The sequence below is a fragment of the Vanellus vanellus genome (assembly GCF_965231255.1).
Source record: "Vanellus vanellus genome assembly, chromosome: 19".
Taxonomy (NCBI): Eukaryota; Metazoa; Chordata; class Aves; order Charadriiformes; family Charadriidae; genus Vanellus; species Vanellus vanellus.
In genome coordinates, this window is record NC_138924.1 from 13257422 (window position 1) to 13273831 (window position 16410).

Below are 16410 nucleotides of genomic sequence, written 5' to 3' on the forward strand. Positions count from 1 at the left end.
AGTCACTGCTAAGAAACTGAGATGGTAGCAGAATCAATCACATTGTAGATGCTTTAAATTCTAAATGGGAAACCATCAGATTTCAGTTTTGCTACTCTCTTTTTAGCATCTTTTAAAAAAAGCCAGTTGAGTGCTGTAAAACTGGAGTTTTCATAATACTGGTAGAAAGTGAGAGAGCATCCTACCAAATATCTTGTTTGTGGGTTATAGTGGCCATCGGGTACTAATTTTTAAAGAACTGTTATGTTTTGAAGGCCAAGAAAAACCTAAATATTGTGTTCCAATGTCTTGTAATTCAGAGAATGACTGAGGTTGGAAGGGACCTCTAGAGGTTTTGTAGCCCAACTCCTCTGCTCAAAGTAGGGTCATTTACAGCAGATTGCTTAGGGCTGTGCCCAGACAGGTTTTGAATATCTCTAAGGGTGGAGACTCCGAGCAACCCATTCCAGTGTTTAACCACCCTCACAGTAAAAAAGTTCTTTCCTGTATTTAAGCGGAATTTCCTATATTTCACTTTGTGCCCATTGCCTCTTGTCCTTTCAATGACTATCATGAAGAGGACTCAGGCTCCATCTTCTTTACTTCCTCATGTCAGGTACACATATTTATGAGATTTCCCCCACATACCCCAAGCCTTCTGTTCTCAAGAACAAATAGTCCCATCTCTCTTAGCCTCTTCTCATGTCAGGTTCTTCTCATCTTTGTCTCCCTTTGCTGGTCTTGCTCTGGTGAGTCCATGTCTCCTTTATACTAAGGGGCCCAGAACTGGACACAGCAGTGCAGATGTTGTCTCACCAGTGCTGAGTAGAAAGGAATGATCACCTCCGTTGACCTGCAGACACTCTTCCTAATGCAGTCCAGGATGTGGTTGGCACTCTGCTGCAAGGGCGCATTGCTGGGTCCAGGTCAACTTGTTGTCCACCAGAATACTTGGGTCCTTTCCTGCAAAGCTGCTTTCCAGATGGTTGGTCCCCAGCCTGCGCTGTTAAAGTGGGGTTATTCCTCCCCAGATGCAGGACTTTGCATTTCAGTTGGTTGAACTTCATGGGATTCCCTTTGACCCATTTCTCCAGTCTGTTGAGATCCTTCTGAATGGCGACACAACCGTCTGGTGTTTCAGCTTCTCCCCAGAGTTTTGTATTGTCTGCAAGCTCGCTGACAGTACACTGCGTCCCATCATCTAGGTCATTAATAAAGATGCTAAACAGGACTGGAACCAGTTGTGACCCCTTGGGGTACACCATCAGTCACTGGCTTCCATCTGGACTTTGTGCTGCTGATAACAACCCTTTAAACCTGGTGGTTCAGCCAGTTTTCAGTATATCTCACTGTCCACCTATGTAGCCCGCACTTTCTCAGTTTATCTATGAGGTTGTTGGGAGAGCCGGTATTGAAAGCACTAGTAAAGTTGAGAGAAACAACATCCAATGCTCTCCCTTCATCCACCAAGCCAGTCATCTCATCACAGAAGGCTATCAGATCAGTTAGGCATGATTTTCACTTTGTAAATCCATGCTGACTACTATCAGTCACTTTCTTGTCCTTATGTTTGGAAACAAAGCACAGTGGCCATTAGAATACTTCTTAGAGACAGCAGCAAATCAGAAGTTCGGTGTTTTTCTTCTTGCCTCCTCTTTCTTTACCTGAGAAATCAGCATTCCAGAATCTGATTGCAGAACCCTGTAAGCTAAAGTGTGATTAAGTGGGCTTCATTGTGTTTTTTGCAAAGCTTTGCTCATCTCCTCTGATGTAGATATCTCGTAAGTGCTGTAAGAGACAGGAGGATGGAACATTCCATTAATTTGTAAGGAAGAGATTGGCCCCATGTATAAATGTGACAATGAAGCTGACAACAGTGCTAATCAAATTTTATCCTACAGCTGTTGCCTAGGTAACTAAGACATGCAGCTGTAGAAAAAAGACTGTATTATGAAGAGACCATGAAGATCCTGTAGCAATTCTCTTCAATGACTGAAAAAACACGGCGGGGGGGGGGCGGAATTGGATACTGCTATATCATCATCTTTTTTGTCCTCAAGGACAGAGAAGATTTGTTCAGGGGGCAAGCCTTTTCATAACCAGCTGTAGGAGTTTTGTAGAATAGAATAGAATATTTTCAGTTGGAAGGGACCTCCAACAATCATGTAGTCCAACTGCCTGACCACTTCAGGGCTGACCAAAAGTTAAGGCATATTACTAAGTGCGTTGTCCAAATGCCTCTTAAACACTGACGGGTCTCAGGCATCGACCACCTCTCTGGGGAGCCTGTTGCAGTGTTTGGCCACTCTCTCTGCAAAGAAATGCTTCCCAAGGCTGGTCAGTGGACAGCCTCATGGTCTTAAAGCTGATATTGTGAATGTTCCACCACTTACAGCAGGTTGCTGTCCAGCCAGTCTGCCTAAAGAAGTAGTCACAAGTGAGTCTTTGAGTCTGTTTGGTTGTCCTAGTTTTGTCAATTGATCATGCTCTGAAGTCAATGCAGAGACTTTCATTGTTGTGTTTATAACAAAGGATGTTGCATGCATGATCCTGTTGTGAAAAGGTATTAGCAAAGCCCAGTGTTTTTCTGCACTGGCGCTACCTATTTTTCAGGTTACAGGTTTTTTTGAGGAGAAAATGTCTTTTGATCTATCATCTGTTACTTCTATTTTGCATCCTGGTAATGGAGCACTACAGTTACTTCTGGGAGTTTCCTAGGTAGTCACAGAGGTCTGGAAGAGCTGGATCCTGAAGGTCTTTGGAGAAAGTTCACTTGCCTATATATAGGTTTTTAGTGCTATTTAAGACATACCAGAGTATCTAAAATACCTGTATGGGAGGCGCAGAGATGATGCAGAACCTTGGGTGACCTTTTCTGTTGCTGCTCCAGAAAGGCAGAAATGTCCAACAGCAGCTGTACCAGTACTACATACCTCTGTATAAGGACCTGAATCCTCTTCTAAGTGTTGCTGTTAAGAGTGGAAGAGCCTTCTAATATGTAGGGCTGCAAGAAACCTTGTCCATTGTTCTGTTTGTCCACAGGATTTTCTGTGAAGTGATCTTTCTATCCTGAAACTAGAAGTGTGCCTTACCACCATAGATGTCTGTAAAAGATGAGGCAGCCAAATACTTATATGATCAATTACGTCTCTTTTCCTTTCAGGTGAATTATATAGAGCCTCTTTAAGAAAGCAAAGGTTCCCGGCACAAGGCAGTATTGAAATACACGAGGACAATGAGGTGAGACTGTTTCCCAAAACAAGCTGTGATGATTTCCAAGGACTAGACATGTGGAAATACTCTCATATTGTATTATGGAATTATAAACCTATTTAATGGCGTAGTGTGTCCTTTATTATTTCCCTTATTCAGTAGGTGCACGTGCAATCACTGAAAATCATCACAATCTTTTTGGGCATTGCATAATTAACTTAGGTGGAAATATGATCTGGTTCTCTGAACAAAAATTGTTATGTTTACCTAGTACTTAGTGGAAATGCAGGTTTTCTGAAGCAGATTCAGCAGCAGTCATGAAATTGATGGTAACAGAATTGCTTCATTTTAGAAGCAGCAAAGAATCTAAACAAGTTGTGTTCCTTCCAGTTAACTGATTAAGGTCCTCTGTCCACACAAAGGACAGGCAGCAGAATTGTCTACTTTTCCATTTTTGAAGAATTCCAATCTTGCAGTCCCTGAAAATGATGACAGTCTTTGATTGACTTCAGATGCCCTTTTGATTAGCCCTTGAGCCCCTTGTCTCAGTCATGGCTGAACTACTGCTGAGAGGCAAATCGATTTCATTCCCTTTGAGTCCTCCTATGAAGGACACCAGTTAAATCCAGCTGAGAGACTTTTTGTAACAGTGACTTTAGCAGTGTTGAATTTTTCCCTCTGTTTTGAAGCTTTCAGTTCCACCAACACATCAGTAGCGCCACTTATTTACAAGGTGGCATTGGCTGTGGAAGGAGCTACTCTTAGCTTTTACAGGGAATTACATTTCTCTTCTGAATAACTGGAATGGGACCCCATGGAGAGAGAAATTGTAAATTAGAGCAAGGAAAAGTAGAACCTTAAAAATTCTTACAAGATCCACTACTAAGCAGATATAAGGCAGGTCAACAAAACGACTTCACAATACTTCTACTGGATACTAAAAATCATGGGCTGAACAGAGATACTGGCTTTATGGAACAAATTGCAATTCTCTCATTTTCAGCCACTTCTCTGTCACCATTATACAGGTGCTAAAGCTACCAATTTCTCTGTCTTATGCATGTAAACAACATTTCCACGCTTACCCCTCACTAAACTACAGCCTATGTGTGTGTGTGTTTATTGTCAGCTTTTCTGATTAAAGTTATTCTTCTTAAACTCAGAGCAACTCTTCTCATTTCATATTTACTGTTGAAGACTGTGGCTTTCGTTCCAGAACTTAAGAATAAAGTTTCCAGAACATTGCTTGATTCTCAGTAATCACCCAATCTAGCAAGTAACAGTTCTCAAACAAATAAAAGAAATGTTACTGTTATTTTTATTTTGTGATCATATTTGGTCACAAACTAGAAGTCTCCAGGAATCATGTGGTCCAAAGCAAAGAGAATGGCAGTCAAGATTTAAAAAAACAAACAAATAAACAAAAACCTGAAAAAGTCTCCTAATCTTTTAATGTATTACTGAACTCTTTGAGTGCACATAAAGAAGAAAAAAAAAGTGGAGCTGTGAGACATTCAAAATGTTTTTCCAGTCTCAAGTAGGTAACATCTTGTTTTTTCTGCAGAGCACACAGATTATTATCTGTGTATGCATGTATTCACATATTCATAAATGTATTTGTGAGGTTTATGGATATCAGCAATGATACATTTTTTACTCTTTCAGTAAATGTCTGGGTAAGTTAGCCCCATTTTTCATTTTAGTAAGAAGTTGCCAATCTCAAAAGGCTGAGATAACTGTATCATCTGCTTTTGCTTGATGCTTTCATTGGCAGAGAAATCTGTCTTTTTAGAACCTGTGATGATTTGAATTAGAACCTTTCCAGTAAACGCAGCAGCCTCGTTCATGATACCTAGACAGACATTCGCTTAGGCTGCCTGTGGATGTTGGAATTCTTCTCCAGTATCAATATATTTAAAATAGCTTTTGATATACACAAAGCTGTTTATAGTCTTTGTTGATCTGAAATTTGCATCTGTGCTGCAAGGCTTTTCTGGCCGAGCATACATAGTGTGCTCTACCTGGTTCAGACATACTTGAATTAAATGGAACACAGGGTGCACACACACACCACCCCCCACCCCTTCAGTGAAGGCAAATATCACAAAAAAATCACAGTGAGGTTGGGAGAAAAAAATCATTGCTCATTGCTTGTGAACAGTGACACCAAGTATACCAATGCTGTCCATAAAAATGCTTCCTCCCTTCTTATTCCCTGTTTTTCTCACAGGAAGGAGTTCAACACCAAAACTGCAAAACTCACGTGCTAGTTTTGATCCTGCATGGGGGGAACATCTTAGACACTGGAGGTGTGGACCACAGCAGCAAGCTGGCAGACATCAACACCTTCAGTTCTGTGTTTGAGAAAGTGACCCGAGCCCATTTCCCTACCGCTTTGGGCCACATCTTAATCAGACTTGTTCCCTGCCCAGCAATCTGTTCAGCGGCTTTCTCTCTTGTTTCCAAGTAAGTTCATTTGCATTTTCTAATGTTTGGCTTTGCAGTGTGGTTTTGAGTGGCTTTCTGTGACCTGTCTTTTTCATAATGAAATGTTGCAAATCCTTCTTAATCTTTTGCTTGCTGCAAGATTTGGAACGATCTCTCATCCTTTTCTAAGCAAATGTATTTGTTAAAACAAACAAACAAACAAACAAAAAAAACCCAAAACCAAAAAACAAACAAAAAAAAAAACAAACAAAAAAAAACAAACAAAAAACCAGAAAACTAAAACCCATGGTGGACTACAGCCTATTGTCCGCATGCACCCAAAAGAAAAAAAAAATCCAGAAGAAATCTGGACAGAAGAAGAAAGCTGTGATAACTGTTAACTTTTCCTCCCCCTCCTAAATATGACCCCAAAAAAATCAGTAGTCAACTTTTATTTTAAAATTAAAACATAGCTAGATCTACCTGTGGATATGCCAAGTGATGTTTGTCTGTCTTATTTACCTGTTCATTATTTGGCCATTGTAGGGACAGAATGTTATAGAAAACCCTCCTGATGGTTTTAATGTTTCCTGTCTAAGAAACAAAAATGGCATGTTGCTAACATTGGTTTAGGAATAAAGTGGAGATTGTGAAGCGTTGCTGAGAAACTTAAACTGATTTGAGTAAATTCTGCTTTGCATTGGAAATTGAGAACAGAAATAAATATCTCAAACGAGAGTGATTTATCATGTCTTCTTGGTGAGAGAGAATTTACATAGGAACATGGTTTTACATTTTAAGATGACAAAATTTTAGTATTGTTCATTCCCAATATCAGCTACTGCACTTTGTGTCCTGTAGTGTTTTATGGTAGACCACTCATTTATCGTCATTAACCTTTAAGAATGGCATATACAGAAGTGTCTTGGGTGGGCTACAAAAGATGCATCTCTAGGAAACAGTGCTTTTGGCTAATGAAGGTGTCAGTTCACAGTACAACTAGAATTTGGTTGCTTGCATCATGAAAGGGGTCCATAAGCTTTGATGGAATTTCCAGTCTGAGCAGATCCATTTGCTAATTGATATAAATGGAGATGGCACTCATGAGGTTGCCCTTGCTGACATGAGAGATAGGTGGTTTGCTTTAAGCCGTTTGGTCAGTCACATGCATAAAGGTCGATAGACCCCAGTCCAGGGCTTCTAGTGAGTGACTGGGAGAGAATACTGTGCATTACAGTAGATACTGGGTCAGCTCTTTATTAATGAAGAGCACTAGACAAGCATGCCTTAAACGTCTTGTCGTTGATAAAATTAGTAAATTTCTAAACTAGCATAACTCCGCAAACTTAAATGACGCTGAGCTATAGTATGGTTATGCTACATGACATTCACATTTACAGTTCTAGCTGTCAGGTCCTGTTTCTGTCTGAGACCAGGTTCTGCTAGGAAACAGTTACTACTTGTTATATGAACAAGAAATTATGATTTCAGTTTAGGAAGCAGCTTATTATGGAAAAAAAAATAGTTTTCTGGGTTTGGGATTTGTGGAGAGTTTGGGGGATGTTGGAATTTTTGGAGGGAGGTTGGTTGTTTTGGGGGTGTGTAAGATAATTCTTACAAAGAGACAGAAGTCTCATAGTGTCTGGCTTAAAGACATAGTTCATCAGATCACGTTAGCATTAAGGCTAGTGGCTGTCTGAGGTTCCTGGTAGTCACTTCTGCATTTGAAAATTATTGTAGTGCAAAAAGCTGCAATAATATTTTGGTACAAAAGCAAGTCACTATGAAATACTAAATGCAACTTGCAGAGAAAGAGTAGTTAGCAACTGCATCTCAGAGACCCGCTCAGTCTAGTATTTCATAGAATCATAGAATCGTTTTGGTTGGAAAGGACCTTTAAGATCACCGACTCCAACCATCAACCCAATGCTGCCAAGTCCACCACTAAACCATGTCCCTCAGCATCACATCTACGTATCTTTTAAATACCACCAGGGATGAGGACTCCACTACTTCTGCACTCAAAGCAAGAACGTAACTCTGAACTGTTAACACTGCGTCAACAATGATAGTTTTGAAGTTCCTGTGTGCATGCTCATGTGAAAGGTATTGCACCTTGCAAAACTATTACCACTATTAATGTTAACAATGCTATTCCTGCATCTGTAACAAATTTCCTGGTTGACCATAAATGAGAAAATCAGTCTGTTGGTGCCTGACTTCTCAACTCTGTTGAACAGAAACAAGGCTGACATGATACAAGGAGGAATTTTTCTGTCATTAACCAAAGGCCTAACATAAAGCCTGAGAAGGAAACAGGAAGGTTTCTGCTGCGTGGTTTGTGCCTCTAGCCTAGGATATATGAGAAAAGCTTAAGGGATGTAGGGGTAAGAGAGTACTGTGGTTAAGGCGTGTTCCCTGAAAGCTGGAAAGGAGGCAGCTGTGCTGAAACTCTGCTCTGACGAGTGGAAGCTCATTAAGCCTGAGAGGAGGTGATTTGTGAGGGAAGGAGAGTGATTTGGGTGTTTCTTTGTCAGATTATTAAGACCAAGGAACAAAGGCTGATCTTAGGCTATATGGTTGAGGAGATGTTGCACTTTCATTCCAAGCCTATTAAATGGCCAGGTAGCCTTACAAGCAATAGCGCCACCAACTTAATTTTATCTCCCCCCCCAACTTTTCTGTGCAGCATTACTTGCGTGCTAAATGAATGAAAGTTTTAGCAGGTGTTGAGCAAACTTTCCACTGAGTCCTGTATGATTGGCTTCCACATTGTCATAATGATGTGGCTCTAGTGAAATGAATTTAGAAATAACAAATGGAATTTTCCATTGGATGTATCCACTTCAGCAGCTGCTCTTCCTCGTCCACTTTTTCAGTCTTGAAATTCACTCATTAAATGCAAGAACCTTTTCAGGTGACATTTCTTTCTTTAGTGACATTTTCCTTGACATAAATATTTTAAATGGCATGATAGAGAAAGGAGAAAGAAACGCATGCTCTTGAGCCTGCTTCAGCTCTTCTACAAGTGTATACCAGGCATAACTAGAGAACTGTGTAGTGATGGGGAGGACAGAATTCGATTTGCTTGATTTCTTCTTTTCTAAACAAAGAGAAACTTCTCTTGGTTTTGACTGGGGCTTCCCATAAGTCATGGTCACTTTTATAGTCTTTTTGTTGCAGTATGGTGACCAAGGTTACATTTGAACCTCACGTAGAGCAGAAAACCCTGCAGAAGAGTTGAGGAGGTCTAAAACCACATTTTGGACCATAAGATGCAGGCATGGTCCAGATGAGAGTTAGAGAGGAGAGACGAGGAATACATTAAAGTTCTGAAATACTGGCTGGACTTAAAACTGACAGGCACATAGGGAGAAGAGGTGGCAGGGTGCAGACCAGACTCGTGGAAGGAGTGCCTGACTGTTCACATTAAGGGGGGATACACTGAAACAACCAGGAAAGGAGAAGGGTGTACGTCCCAGTCACTGCCCTGTAAAGCAGGAGGACTGATAGTAGAAGAGGAGGTGAAGCATCAGAGAGTGTTTGGGAGATCATCCTTGCCCATTCGGGCCATTGGTTAACACAGGGCTCTGTAGTGTCTCTTCATTATCCCATAATGTGGTGCCTGCAGGTCTCAACTATCTGGAAGAAGAGCTGGTGGAGTGGAAGGAGGAGTGTGTGCTGGCAGCCCAAATGAACAGAGCTCCCACTTTCTCTCTCTGTTTTTTGATTCCCTCTTGTTGCAGCACATGGTATTCAGCCAGACCAAAAATAGCCAAGCTGGATGTTGGAATGTCCTATAGAATCGTTCCCAGCACTGACATAAGATTGGTATTGCCTTGGTATGTTCTTGTGTGGAGCTGCTTGTGATGTACAAAAGGAGAGATGGTTCCCTGCTCTCACATTTCTGCAGCTTCACAACAGCAACTTTCACAGCCAGAGCTCCAGGATACAGTTGTGGAGCATAAACTTGTGGTAAACATTCAATTTAGCAAACTGTGTGGGAGAAAGTGTGGTTTTAATTATTGTAATGTTTCATTGAGGGTAAGCCAGATGACTGACGAAGCAGCAGCACAAGATTTCTTGTTTGGTTTGAATGGATCCTCCATCTTCTGAATATGCAGATATAGCATGTGCCAGGGCAGTACAACCCTCTGTTTACCTTGGCATCAGTTTTGGATTATGCTGTGTCTGTGTGCTGAGTGCCTGGGTTCAGCGGGATTTTTCTGGGGACTGGGACTTTTAAAATGAAGGCACCTATGCAATTCTCCTCCCTGCCTGGCAAATAATGGCCTAAAGGAAAGGGATCTTCCAGGGCAAAATCACTGCATCTAGTAAAACTTTCAGATTGTTTAATCTGGTCTGCTCCCATCTACTCCCATCACTTTCGGTTTCCTGTATCTCTCATACTAGTCAGAAAAACACTGTTTACACAACCTGTGTAAGTTTATAATGAATGGCTGATCTCCTGTAACACTTATGTCCATCTTTGTTGCTAAGGACAGATAAAGGTTAAAACTAAGGCACGTTCTTGTTCCAGCTAGATGACTTGAGAGCCATCTCTTCCCTTTTCAGGGAGAAAAATATCCCAGAGTGGATCAACTGTTATGCTTTTTATAGCATATGATTTGATGACCGTACATTGATTCACACCTCAGACTGGAGCTCCCAAATTACAGTATTAGCCAAACTGGAGAACAGTAATTGCATATTTTGGGGGTGGGGGAGAGGAAGAGAGAAGGAAAGAAAGACCAAAACAAAAGTTACATTTAGGAACATTTACAAAGCAAACACTTAAGTAGGAAAGTAAGTATATGAATAATCAAATGAGATTAAAGTGTTTCATTGGATGACTTTTGGAGTGCTCAGCCCCTTACATGCTCCTTGCACAATGGTGCATCCTGCGATGTAAGCTTTTTGGTGTTGAATTTTCCTAATCAATTTTTTAAAATACTTTTAAAATTTAATTACAAAGTGTATGGAGAAGTCTAGTCATCCAGTCATGATTTGAGTATTTTCTATTCTTTGTTTTTCTTTCATCCTGAAAGTGGAGGAAATAAATGCAGTCCTGTTCAATATATTCATCAATGACCTGGATGAAGGGATAGAGTGTACCATCAGCAAGTTTGCTGATGACACAAAATGGGGAGGAGTGGCTGACACGCCGGAAGGCTATGCTGCCTTACAGCGTGACCTGGAGAGTTGGGCAGAGAGAAACCTTATGAAATTCAACAAGGGCAAGTGTAGGGTACTGCATCTGGGGAGGAATAACCCCACGCATCAGTACAGGTTGGGAGATGACCTGCTGGAGAGCAGCTCTGTGGAAAGGGACCTGGGAGTCCTGGTGGACAACAGGATGACCATGAGCCAGCAATGTGCCCTGGTGGCCAAGAAGGCCAATGGCATCCTGGGGGGCATCAAGAAGAGTGTGGCCAGCATGTTGAGGGAGGTCATCCTCCCCTCTACTCTGCCCTGGTGAGGCCACATCTGGAGTTTTGTGTCCAGTTCTGGGCTCCCTGGTTCAAGAAGGACAGGGACCTGCTGGAGAGGGTCCAGCAAAGGGCTACAAAGATGATTAGGGGATTGGAACATTTCTCTTATGCGGAAAGGCTGAGGGACTTGCATCTTTTTAGTCTAGAGAAAAGAAGACTGAAGGGGGATCTTATCAATGCTTATAAATACTGAAGGGGGAAGGGAACAGTCTTTTTTCAGTGTGGCCTAGTGACAGAACAAGATGTAATGGGCACAAACGTGACCATAGGAAGTTCCATCTAAACATGAGGAGGAACTTCTTCACTGTGAGGGTGGCACAGCACTGGCACAGGCTGCCCAGAGAGGTGGGGGAGTCTCCCATGCTGGAGCCCTTCCAGACCCGCCTGGACACCATCCTGTGCCACTGCTCTAGGCGCCCCTGCTCTGGCAGGGGGTGGGACTGGGGGAGCTCCAGAGGGCCCTTCCAACCCTCACCAGTCTGTGATTCTGTGATATTCTGGCTTTCAGAAACAGCAATAGCAAGTGCCTAGAGCTGCCAGCAATGGAATGCAGATAGCTAAACCAGAAATGTAAAAAAATTGTTGTGTGACAGTTATCCATATAAGCAAGCATTACTGTATGGGTGATTTCCCCCTCTGCTTTCTCCTCTCACCTCTGCCATGGTCAGGGACTGCTAACCTGAGGAAGTTTTGAGGAGGTACCAGTGTTTTGTCTTGATCTGCATCTAGCCAGATGCCTTCTGCATTCAGAATAAGCTTTTATTCTTTTGTTCCTCCTTTCCTCCCTGCTCTGCCCTGGGTTGAACAACCCCTCACCCTCATTTCCACAGTGCAGTCTCAGTTAGCCCCACTGGCCCATGCCCCTGGGCCACCACTCACTTCTCCCCTGGCAGCCAGGTGTACTCCTGCCCACCACGGAAGCCGTGTTCTATCTCGCAGCCTAGTCGTCTGCTGCCTTTTGTCCGGGAGAGGTTAGGTTCTAACACTGGTGACTTCGTCTGTCAGGCAATGTCCTGGTTTGAGGTAAAACAGAACCATGGCAGGCACAGTGACTTCAGCTGCATCCTTGTGATTTCCCTCCCCATCTCCAACCTTTGTGCAAGTGAAAATTCTATGACTCGTAGAATCATAGAATCCCAGGTCGGAAGGGTCTTCATGGATCACCTGATCCAACCTTTCTTGGCAAAAGTGTGATGTTTCCAAGCTGGTGCTTTGGAAGGACCTCCTGCAGCGTCCTGCCAATGGATCAAGATAACAAGACTTGTGCTCCTCTCAGCTCCAGTGCTGATATTTTACCTATTTGTCTCAGCTTCAGCACTAGTACTTAGCATGTGCCCTATGAAAAACAACTTCATCTCTTCCCCATACAGTGTTTCAGTGGTCTGGAACTTTCTTCCCTTTGTGTTGTGTCTACGGTAACAAGAGGTCTATGTGGCTGCAACCTTTACAATAAAGTAAATTGGAATTAAAAACCCAAACCCTCATTTCTAAGCCCATTAACTGTGATTAATTGTCTAGACAATAATTGCTCAATTTCAGTTTGATCTCTATTCCTTTAGCTATGAAAAAAAAATAAAAATTACCAACTATTTATTTTTCCATTTACTCTGTTTTGTGTAGTGCTCTTGTGAATATTGTTTGCATTTTGCTTTTATTATGAAAACATATGCAGGTATTTTCTTCCATTTCAGACATTCACTTCGTATTTTTTTTCCTCCTGTGTTTCTGCCTTTCCCTTTCTGAGGTGTTATCTAGCAATGGTTATAGTAAATGGGGCCTTTTTACATAGATTTTTAAGGTTCGCTTTTCATTTTTGAGAGTTAGTATTCATAACTGTATGTCTGCAGTGTATTTGGATGATCTAATCAGCTGGCAAAATGAAGCTGTGTTACTTGGTAAATTGACACAGCTTGGCAGACCAGCTGAGCTCCAGGACATAGAAACTGTTATACTACTTTGTATTAAAAATACCAAATTGTTGGAGTGTTTCAGCCAGAGGCAGGTATGGAAATGTCCTGTGAGCCTGAACACAGACCAGCTTCCATACTAAGCATTGCAAGTCTTCTGTTCTTCTTCCATTACCCTAGTAACAGCCTCAACGGTGCAGGTTTTAGCAAAGACCATTCCATTTCAGACAGCCTGCTTTTTGATATTGTGATAACCCACCAAGTTCCTAAAGAAACTGAATACAAAACAGTGTTGAAGTTGCCTGCCTGCAGCCTTAGGCGAACTTTGGATAAGCTGAATTATCCAAAATACTTCTGACTTTCCTTTAATCTCTAAAGGACGGTCAACTTACTGTAAGAGAATCTGGCACACACTCATGTCCCTTGCGTCTTTGGCTCTCTGTGAATTGTTTTCCCTACTCATCAATAAAAATCAGTCAAGACATGGTTGGCAGATTGACTGAGACTTGCAGGGTACACATCCGAGCTAAAATAAAGCTGACATCAAATTTCAGCTTGTGTTTTCAGTCCAGTCACCTCCTTTTTGTAAAATGTTACTATGCAAACATTTATGTATTATTTCAGAATGTGTGGAGCTTTGCTCCATCTTTTTGAAAGGGTGGGATGCTGGGACAAGTATTTTTATATGCTTTTGAACAATAGATCTGTCACACTTGTGTTCTAGGGAACAAAATTCCAGTGTGATGATTCAATCCCATTCTTTGATGTAGTAAGTCGTTATATGGAGAAAAAAAATATCACTGAAACATAATAATCTCTTTGCTGTTCTAAATTATGTCTACTTGTGTGTGGAAAAATTGCACCAAGTATTTTTAATTACAGAAATGCCTTCTAGCATGATCTCATTCACATAAAGTGGTAACTCCTTGATTTTTTTTTTAAGCAGTTGAATTCTGTGATACAGTGATCCTTTGTGTATTATATCATTGTGAACTGCAATAGCCCAACCCATTTTTGTTCATTCTCTAATGCTGTGTGCTGCCTCTTGCATTTTTTCTGGTGATAACATGTTCTTCTCTAGCCTAAATCCCTACAGCTATGATGAGAGCTGTCTCAGCAGCAGTGAAGACCACATCCCGCTGGCTGCCTTGCCCTTGCTGGCTGTTTCATCCCCTCAGTACCAGGATGCAGTTGCCATGGTGATCAGTAGAGCCAATCAAGTTTACAATGAATTTCTCAAATCTACAGATGGGGCTGGTTTTAATGGACAGGTAGGAGTATTTTCTCTTACATCAAATTCCTTCGGAGCAAGGCTGTTTCTTTTTAAGCCATTGTGTTGAAGGTTTTGAGTTATGAGCCTGGGACAACACTGCAAATTTGATGAATGAATGTTAGCATGGGATTACCTACGCAAAATGCCTTCTCAGTGCCCAGCCTGAGAAAGACACTTCTGGAATCCTGTGCAGTATCTAACCTGGACTTACTCAGTTGGTAGAAGATACTTTATCTTCTCCCACAAGCACTTTGACCCATAAGCTCTTACTAAGTATTGCTACAAACTCTGGTAATGTATTAGAGCCGTAGTTGAGTGGTCAGTGTGGTGTGGTAAGCAGTGAACAAGCATGCCAGCCCACGACAATTGATAACCTGTGTTACTGAGTTCCTCACACACCTACTATAGCTGATAGAAAAGTTGGGACATCACCGACTAAGAGCATAAGGAATCCGATGTTAAACTGTTGCTATTTCTTTTTTGCCTCCATCACAATAGTAATAAAACAATTGACAGTAAAGAAACTTAGAAGGCAAATACTCAGTTGCCAGCAGCGTTGCAGATTTCCGGTGTAACTTTGGGAAAGTCATGTAATTTTTCTGTTGTGACCCACTCCCCAGGGAAGTCACCTGCAGACTTCTTCCAGCTGACGTGTCACAGTTATTGTTCCTGCTTGTCCATCTTTAGACTACAAAACTCAGTACTTTCCTGCTTCACATAGAATAAATATGATACTGCTACCCTGCATGAGTTACTGAAATTATTTTGTGATGGGGCTTTCTACAGAGCTGGAAATGTACACTTCCTTAAAGTACAGTGACCTCCAGACTTCACAAAAAGAAAAAAAAATATAGAGTACAGTGTAATCTTTGAAGGAAAACATGTGTCTTGTTACACAACCAAATTCTTTTCCATAGCAGTAACAATATTATGCTGTGGCATATCAGTATTTTTAGACTAAAATTTGGTTTGAAGCCAGTTTTAATATCCATAGTGCTTTCATGCTTGAAGCATAAAAACAGCCCAGCTGCAGTGACAGAACATTATGAAAGGTGAGGTTATGTAAAGAGAATTATACCAGTTACAGAAATAATTGTGGAAACAATTCTCTCGATAGAAGTTGAGTGTTATGGGTTCTTTTTCTTTGACAAAGCTACAAAGAAGTCTTCTTGGTGTGTTTTACAAACCAAATATATTAATATTTCATGTGGAAAACTGCATGACCTCTGTATGCTCCACAGAATTTTCACCGTCAACAATTACTGGCATTGATAGAATGGAAGTGACTTCTCTGTGCTGTCTGCGGTGCTTTGCTTTGGTCCTTAGGTAGAAATCTCAACTCTACCTCTGAATAAGTCCTGTACTTCTGAAATACATACCATATAACCTGACCCCCACCCTGTGTTTATCTTTCCTCTCGTATTTTGGTTTCTTCTGTCCATTTATATTGCGAGTCCATTAGGTCAGAGATTGCCTTTTTGGTTTTATACAGTATCTGGAACAAGTTAACACCATTACCTTAATGCCATTAATAATGAGGATTAGAAATCCTATGGTATGGGGAGGTGTTCAGTGGAATTGGCTTGTGAGGTACATTCTAGTTTGCCAAAAAATTACTCCAACTATTGAATTCCCAGTTTTAGTACTCTGTATATTTTAATTCCCAGGCCCATACTTTGAAGGTAGCTTGTACGTTTGTATTAAATGAAGTATTAAGCAGAGACATTCATTCTTGCTTCACATTTAAAAGTTCCGTTTCCTTGTCCTGACAGGGGAGTACCCATCTGGTTTTAATCTGTTGAGATCCTCTTCCCTGTATGACTCTGAAGGAAATGTTAAGTGGCTTGAAATCTTTGTGAGACAGGTTGTCTGGTGATCTGGACTTTTCGGCTGCAGTCTGGCTGCAAGCAGCTGGAAGAATCCTAGCCCCTTTGGCGGAACTCCCAGCTGGTCAAAATAGTCCCTTGGGACAGGTATTCTTGGCTTAGGACGTATGTCTGAACATAAAAGGAAGTGGGAGAAAGTGGCTACTTATTTTCAGCTGTAGTAAGAACCAAGGTTTAAAAAATAAAGAAAGGGGGGGAGTGTAAAGTAAGACAGCAACTATTCTGCAGTGCTG

At 41.4% G+C, this 16410-nt stretch overlaps 1 protein-coding gene across 1 annotated transcript in view; it reads left to right on the forward strand.

The window, feature by feature from the left end:
• Nucleotides 1–16410, forward strand: part of PITPNM3 (PITPNM family member 3) — a gene marked incomplete at both ends in the record, with an annotated part of 121292 nt that overhangs the window by 73073 nt on the left and 31809 nt on the right. The window contains 4 exons of the mRNA XM_082492945.1: nt 3143–3219; nt 5423–5658; nt 13743–13787; nt 14100–14289. Coding sequence (XP_082349071.1) covers nt 3143–3219; nt 5423–5658; nt 13743–13787; nt 14100–14289 — 548 coding nt within the window. The remainder of the gene's footprint in view (nt 1–3142; nt 3220–5422; nt 5659–13742; nt 13788–14099; nt 14290–16410) is intronic.